This window comes from Poecilia formosa, unplaced genomic scaffold (assembly GCF_000485575.1).
Source record: "Poecilia formosa unplaced genomic scaffold, Poecilia_formosa-5.1.2 Scaffold358, whole genome shotgun sequence".
Lineage (NCBI taxonomy): Eukaryota > Metazoa > Chordata > Actinopteri > Cyprinodontiformes > Poeciliidae > Poecilia > Poecilia formosa.
In genome coordinates, this window is record NW_006800297.1 from 405,806 (window position 1) to 414,279 (window position 8,474).

At 37.7% G+C, this 8,474-nt stretch overlaps 1 protein-coding gene across 1 annotated transcript in view; it reads left to right on the top strand.

Annotated features, from left to right (window-relative positions):
• Positions 1–719: 719 nt before the first annotated feature.
• LOC103153665 (neuroblast differentiation-associated protein AHNAK-like) overlaps positions 720–8,474 on the top strand; it is a 17,099-nt gene continuing 9,344 nt past the window's right edge. Inside the window, exons 1-5 of the mRNA XM_016662083.1 lie at positions 720–874; positions 4,949–4,980; positions 5,078–5,189; positions 6,969–7,138; positions 7,217–8,470. Of these exons, the coding sequence (XP_016517569.1) occupies positions 4,978–4,980; positions 5,078–5,189; positions 6,969–7,138; positions 7,217–8,470 (1,539 nt within the window). The 5' untranslated portion in view covers positions 720–874; positions 4,949–4,977. The remainder of the gene's footprint in view (positions 875–4,948; positions 4,981–5,077; positions 5,190–6,968; positions 7,139–7,216; positions 8,471–8,474) is intronic.

Sequence of the window (8,474 nt, forward strand, 5' to 3'; positions counted from 1 at the left end):
TATCTAGAATGATTTTGTGCAAAAAATATAACGATCCAGACCTATCTTAACTTGTTCACAGTAGAATAATAGGCTCTGTTAAAGTAAACATTTTTATCTTTTGATTGCAATTCAAACTAAACATTGAACCAATGACTTCCAGATTTGTTTCCATTATTTATTATGCCAAGGAACAGCTTCACAAGTGCTTTTTATTTGCATGTGATTACTAAGAACAACTGGCCCCCCTGGGTGTAAACACAGCCATCCATCCAGTTTGTTCCAGTGGGGTGTGTCTGGAAATCATTATTTCCCATTATATCATCAGAGGTGATGTTGCGCTGCAGAGATACCTGTAGGTTTGGGTCGGGACTGTTTTGTTCCCAGATTTGCTCAGACAGCAGTCTTTGTGCCCAGCCTGACACTGTAAGGAGCGTGAGTCATCCGGTGAACGCCCGCCGCCGCTCCCTTGGCTCAGGTCAACATTCTTCTCACACCACTCACGTTGTCAGGAGGGTTGTTTGAGTTTTGTTTTCCCTACTGTCCTCCGTTATCATACCCAAAAAAAGTGTCTACCTGTAGCAAAAATAATAATAAAAAGATGAGATGCTGCTTGGTGAAAAGTGGGTCAAACTGATATTTTATTCCCGCGCCGCAGCGTCCGCTTTGTGTTTGCATGCATGTGAGACGCAGGTGTGTTGCAGTTAAGGCGTGTTTGCCGGAGGGAGGATGAAGTGACGATTCTCCACATGGTGTCAAGACGGTCAAGGCCCAACCTGTTTGTCTGCTTCAGGAGGAGTATCCACCTGCTTGACAGGTGCTCCTCTCAGTGACAGCCAGGTGAGCCGACAGCACAGACGCAACTTCAACCTGGAACGGCCGGATGGATCCCCAGGTCAGCTTGGCTTTTAATTTTACTAAGTTTATATTTGTTTTTTGTTTTGTTTTTTCAGGGAATGTGCTGCCTGGGCTTTGTTGATGTTTTGATGAATTTGTAGGTGAGAAAGCTGCTTTCCAGGTGTTGAGTTTCTGGCATGCAGGCAGTTTCTGTCAAACCAGCATGAGATTTGGGCTCTGCTTCAGGCATGCTGTACTTCATCCAGCAGGTTTCAGCAGTTCACCACAGATAAATATCTTCTAAACATTACATAATGTTTAGAAGAGCTTAGAGTTGCTGAAAATCCATCTCCATAAGAGTATCACTACTTTCTACTCTAGCAAAAGTGAGAAGTAGCTGTCCACACTGCAAAAACACCAAGTCTTACCAAATATTTCTGGTCCAGTTTCTAGTGCAAATATCTTAGTACACTTGAAATAAGACAAAACTAACTTGTATGTAACTTTTCTGCAAGAAATAGCAGCTTATTTTAAGTAAATAATTACTTAATTTTGATTAAAAAGTCCTAATTCCACTGGCAGATTATTTCATTTATCAAAGGGAAAGTGTCTTGTTAAAAGTGAAATAATCTGTCAGTGGAACCAGAACTTTTTAAAATCAAAATTAAGGAATAACTTACTTTAAACCAGCTGCTATTTGTCGCTCTAATGTTTCTTGTAAGTTAGTTTCGTGTCATTTCACGAAACTATTTCAAGTGTGCTAATATATTTGCACTAGGAACTAGACCAAAAAAATTGGCCAGATTTAGGGTTTTTGCAGTGTAAAAAAATTCTTTCAGTATTTTATAAAAAAAGACTTATCAAGTATTGCATAATTGATCATAAAATCTGGCCTAATATTTAAAATTATTGCCATTAGGTACACAACAATGTAACTTTTTATGCAAATTCTGGTATTTTAAATAGTAGATTGGGCTTTTAAAAAATACGATAATTACAAAGTAAGATAAATGTTTGCATATCTGCTTTTTCCTACATAAAACAGTAGTTAATGTGCAGAATAAGGAGCTTCCAGTGACAATGTGAATAGTTTGCTGTATCTTCATGACCTATTAATGTCTCAACAAATAGAAAATAAGATAAAAACAAAGCAGAGTGAAAACAAGAAGTTTCTCTTCAATATAAACTGTAGATTTGCGTCTGCATCTGGTGCATTTTGGTTAAAACGTGTTTGCTCTTTATTTATTGACGTTACTCATAGTGGGTTCAATATTCAGAGAGTTTACTCTAGTAAAAGTAGTGATACTTAATAATAATATTGTTCAAGTAAAAGTAGAAAGTATGTTCCAGTAATTCATGTTTTCTTTTTTCCGTTGCTAACTTTTGGTTTTGAAGAAGATATAATTAATGTACACACACCTACAGAGTCTTCTCCACCTCTTTACTTTCTTTCTTTAGAAATTAGAAGTGGTCATTCTGGTTAAACTCATTAAAAGCCTGATAATCTGTGTCTGTCCTTGTATCACTTTTGCATCTTTGGGTGAATTTAGCATTTAATATGTAATATTTAAAGGTGCAAACTGATTATTTAAATCTAAATAATCAGTTTGTGGAAACCAGTATTGATGGTGTTTGGGAACACCATCAAACTTATTCTGAAACTGATATGGAGATTGTTAATCAGTTAGATAACCACACAGTTTACCTCAGAATTGCTTTGTTGAATGTTAAAGCATTAGCTCAGTATCAGCGATCAATGAACAGATCTGCAGATGTGATTTTGAAAGTTCATTATGAATCTGCACTGATTCTCAGAGACCCAAGGACGTTATTTTAGCTTTAATTTAAGGGGCGATGGCCTGCCAACTTTTTTATTTGAGCATTTTTAAATAAATAAATATGCCTTTTACCCAGGGAGTTACATAATGTGCAAAAGTCTCAAGCCACTGCCAGTAGATGACAGTTGTAAAATTAAACAGTTAAAATGCACCAAAAATTATAATTACTACAAATAAAGCCATGTAGATAATTACATTTGTGTAAATTCTGTGTTAAAATATAATAGTTGTGAAGGAAAACGCAGAGCTGATTATAATTCATATGATGGCAACAAAAAGAGGACAAACTGTTGGTTACTGGTTGCTATGGTAACCACCAACTGTCAAGAGCAACGCAACTTAACTTATGTAGCAATAAAAGTCAGGAGAAAATTAATTTTTGACCAGACTAAATTAATATGAAGAATAAGTAAACCAATTTTGACAAACTTCACACCTATAATAATGTTAAAATAAAACCTTTTTATACACAAATGGCTTTTCTGTCCATCCTGTAATTCCTCCCATAGTATGCTCGTTCTAAGTTTATCTTAGATGAGCCTTTGTTGTAAATTGTGCTCTTTAAAAGCGAGTGAACACCTTTCTGTCAGTGGAACATGTTCTTCAGCTGACACATAAACAGTTTCATTTTTTTCCCCAGGATTCAAAGTCATTCCAAACAAACGCTGTTGTGCGTAAAGCTGTATTTATTTATTTTTTGCAGCAAGGTGATTTCCTGAGTACATTTTCTGCTGTGTATGGATAAAAACATGTAAAAAAAACAACAAAAACAAAGGACAAAAATATATTTTTAGTCTGAAAATCCCATTTAGAGGTAAAATTTCAAAAGTGATAATCATTAAAAACTGGGAATATCAGACGTGAAACCGTTTTAACAGAGGAATTTTAAGGAAATGGCAGCTAATGTCAAGTTCCATTAAAAATTAGACTAATATTTAGTAGTAAGAGATTTTATGTCTCTATTGTTCAGTCTTATTTAGTTTATGCTGAATGATAACTGCACATAAAGCTGTCCAAAATCACTATGTCTTAAAACATAATGACAAGATATTAAATAAGGAGTGTAGGAACTTTGGAATGTCATAAAGATGTCATAGTTATATAGACCCAAATGCAGGAAGTCTTACACTGCTAGGAAACTAGCAACAACAAAAACACAAAAGTACCAGAGACACAGTACCAGAAACCAAAGAGCAAGTAACGCAGAGGGAAAAGGGAGGATCCGACAAAGAACCAACAGATAACTGAGGTTTATAGACTAGGAGGGTGATTTCTGGACCAAAAAACAAGTGAGTCAGATTAACTGACAAACATTTAGAAGTGAGCTACTGAGCAATAATAGCTTAAAACAAGGACATGCAAAACATTTGAGCAATCAGGGAACTTAAACAAAAAGAAAACTAACAAACTAAGCCTGTAAACCACATAAAGGTAAACACAGATAGAAAGGACATCACTAAATAAAATGAATCCATAGTGACACAAAACTCGAAACTGGCTCTGACAAAGGGAGCATTGACGACCAATCCTTAAAGTTTCTAAACGAAATCACATGAATGTTTGTCATACGTTTAGGCTCTGCTAAGAAATCAACATGAGCATTAAAAAAATGTAACTTATTGTCAGTTAAATGCAAATTCAGTTTTGACTTATTTAGCCATTTTGTTTGCATCTGTTTTTAATGCGTTCTTGCAAGACATAAAGAAAGGAAAGATGTTTCAGCTTGACCTCATTTGTTAAACAATAAGTAAGAAGTTCATCTAAATGTTGTTTTTATAAGAAACTCGTCCAGCTCATTTTGTGTGATTATGAAATAAGACAATGTGCCAGGATGTCTGCTGTATTAGAAAGCAGTTTGTATGGTTTCTCTGACTGTTTACTTTTATAAAGAAACGCCTAAAAAGCAGTTGTACTCAACAGGAACCGGTTTCTGGTTTCCTTTAATGACCCAGCGGCTAAAAGGCATAACTTACATACTTATAAAGTTTCCTGGGTGTTGCTTATACACATAATAAAAAAGAAGAAAATACATGTTATTCCCTAAGTCTTTCAGCTTTTCTAATATGTTTTAGGCAGACATGTATTTTTCTACTTCTTTAAAGTAAAAACCTCAGTAAAGCTTTTTTTTCCCCCCCTGACCTTAGTGAGTAAAAGAGCAACACCTGCTGCCAGGATTTAAGCTTTTATACAGGCAACATGCATTACGTTTTGAAGACGCTATAACTTTTTGTCATTTGTGGTGATTTTGATCATCTTTCCATGACGTCCATTGACTACTTTTATTCTTTTTCTAGGTTTAGATCTACAAACGACCATCAAAAATATGGTAAGAAAATACAATTATGCAACAGTGCTTGAGTTTTTGTTTACTTTTTCACTTGTGGATAATCATGAACACTAAACAAATAATATTTTGTGTGCAGGCAACGCATCGAAGGGGGCGGAGCCTCTCTGAGGCCTTGACCCTGGAGGAATCGGAGAACGGGGCGCTGGTCATTTCCAGCGCTACTGATTCCTCCCACAACCTGAAGGAAGGTATGAGCTCTCACTACTTCTTGTCCTCATTTCAAAAGTCAGATTGTTGTCGTGAGATTGACAGTTAAAAACATGCTGACTGTAAGAGTTGAGGAAATTATTGTCCCCTGTACTAAAATCCAACTTTTCTTTTTTGGCTATTTCTGGAGTTATCCGATGAGCGTTGCTTTAATTATGTGTGTGATTGTGACATTTTCCCCTCACATTTAAAAAATATAAATTTGGACCCAGCGCTGTTTCTAAAGAATCCAGTCCACTTGATTGATAGAAGAAAGATCATACTGCTAAAACTCCACTGCGGGTTTTCCTGATTACCTACAACAACTCACCACACCATAAATGTAAAAATCACCTGATTAACTCTTCAGGAGCTTAGAAACAATAAGAAGGTATTTTATTTACTTTTCCCCAACAAAATATTTCTATTCCCCTCCAAAAAAGAAAATACTATTAAACCAGGGCACTTTGAATACAACAGTGCCACTTAGTGGACAGAAAAGTATATAAAAACAAACAACTGTAACGTCCATTTCCACGTGCTGAAGATAATAAAAACATAAATCAGCTGTCTTCTGGCAGTTCTGGTTTCTACATGTGCAAAAAGACATCTGTGAAACAAAAACTAACGGCAAACTAATAAAGCGCAATTACAATAACTCGCCACAAGAGGGCTTGAAATAGCAACCATTGGACACAAAAGGGTAAATTAAAAGTTATATTTACGGTCAAAATAGCAGCGAGGTGTCACAGTAACAATTGAGAATATATCCTGAACAATATCCTGTCATGTTTAAAGCAAAAATATGAATAAAGCACCAACACCGTTTCGAAATATAACTTACCCTCACAATGCTTAACAGTGCCGATGTGAGGGACATTAAGTCACGTAGGCAGCGGCGCAACTACATATTATTCAGGTGGATGCGAAAACATAAATCTGCGCGCCCCCAAAGGAAGGTACGTAAGGGTGAAGGAGCGTAGAAAACATACAGTCGCTCTACACCCCCGGACGAAGACACGTGAAAGGTAAAACTCGCTACATTTACATGTGGGCGAGGTGAAGTGTATGCGAAGGCATCATCGGCGCGCCGCCCCCTCCAGACGGGGTTTTGAGGCCCCCTCTGGTGCAGCGCTCCTATGCGTTGCATGCGCTGCATAGCCACTTTTTGCGCCACTGCACGTAGGCATAGGTTGACAAGCGCACACAATACCGGACCTTCAAAATAAAAGCTCAAAAGACAAGAATTCACACATTTGAAATGATTAATTCAATAAATAGTAGCGTAAACTGGTTTATTTAACAGTGCATTTTTAACTCTTACATACATGTGCTCTGCTAAGAAGTAAATGTGACTTGTGTCATGAGGTGGTCCAATCTCCTGGTTTATCTGTGCTAGTGGTTTAGTTGAAGTAGCTTGAAAGCTAATGCTAATGCACTAAATATAACTATGTTGATACCCACCATGTTTCAGTGACACATCATGTTACAACATAGTATATCTGTGATGGCAAAATATCGCCCTCAATTTGTTATTCCACACTTAAATGTACTAGTGGATTCATTGTTATTGTTGACTATTGCTAACTTGTTTGCTGATTTTGCCTAACTGGCCAGAGCAGAACTTTGGTGAAAAAGCTCAAAGGACATCAGTAGAGTTTAAACTATTTATTTGCTTCACCACATCACGGGTGGAGAACAATGGCTCTAGGCAATGTGTCCACCCCTCCACAATGAACAAATAAGTCAATATTTACGCAAATATCCATTTTCTTTCTTAGGGGATGAAATTTTGGGAGCAACGATAGATTTTAATCAGCTGTCAAAACAGGAGGTGATAAACGTACTGAAACTGATGGAGCCATTTGATGACAAGGTCAAAGTTCTTACCAGAAGCTGCCTGAGCAGGAGTGTGGACAATTTGGACCAGTGTGCCAGAAATCCAGAGGCAGTATGTTGAACTTGATGGCGTAAAATTGATGCCTTTGAAATTACATTCTAACCAACTAGTTTTGCCTTCAATTTCTAGATGCTGATGGATTCCTATACTAAACTCTACAATGCCAAAATAAAGAGGTTTGTGAAAGATGACTCATCTGCTGCTGGCAAAGCCGCCTCATCTAAGGTCAACCTAAAGCGTGACATGGGGTTGCCTCGCCTTGGAGTTGACTTTGGACTTCTAAAATCCACATCGTTGAGTGCAGATGCTGATGCAGATTCTAAGTTTGAGGTCAGAGATCTGACGGATGGCACCAATCTAAACCTTCCACCACTTGGTGGCAGTTTGAATGGACCTACTGCTGGTAACACCCTAGTGTCAAGACCAAGACTTGATGGTAGAAATCCACAGTCTCATCTTGGAGACTACCATCTCTCTCAGGCATTACCAGATGATTTAAATGGCATAACTGCAGCTGGTGATCTGAAAATGCCAAATCTTGAAAAAGTTCTGGATACAGGATTGGCCTCAAAAGGTTCAGATGTGTTCCTTCCAGATCATGACATAGAGGTTATGGGACCAGATGGAATATCAACAGTTCCTAAAGGTAAACTCAGTCTGAAGCATGCCAAGAGACTGAAAACCCCAGATCTAAATTTAGATGATCCATCTGGTTTCATGGAATCACCAAAACTTAGGCTGTCTGGTACACTACCTCAAATGGACCTAGAAAAAGTCAATGTGGATACTCCATCTGGGTCAGTCCAATTGCCTAATATGGAGTGCCCTGGTGGAAGTCTGGGTGCTGATAAAACAATTGATTTTAATGTTAAAACCCCTAAGATAAAAAGTGGCATGTCTGCATCTGATGCTAATTTATCCAAAGTCGACTTGAAGGGAATAAATTTGGCCACTGATACTCCTTCAGCTAGTGTCAAAAGTCCGACTGGAAAGTACAAGGCTCCTAAATTTACGATGCCCAAATTTGATTTGCCACATATTCAAGTCCCAGACTTAGATGTGGATATTTCAGGTCCATCTGGGAAATTTAAAAAGCCCAACGTAAACATGCCTGACTTGAGCCTTTCAGGACCAAAGATAGGTGGTCCGAACTTGGACCTTGGATCACCTGATCTGGATGCCTCTACACCTAAACTCAGAAGTGACTTTAAAACCCCCAAACTAGATGTCAGTGGCCCAAAGACTGACTTAGACATGCCCTCAGGCACCATAAAAATGCCTGAAATTGAAGGTCCTGACTGGGATGTTAAGGGTCCTTCTGGAAAACTCAAGATGCCAAAAATGGACCTTTCAGGTACATTACCAAAAGGTCCAAATTTAGACTTAA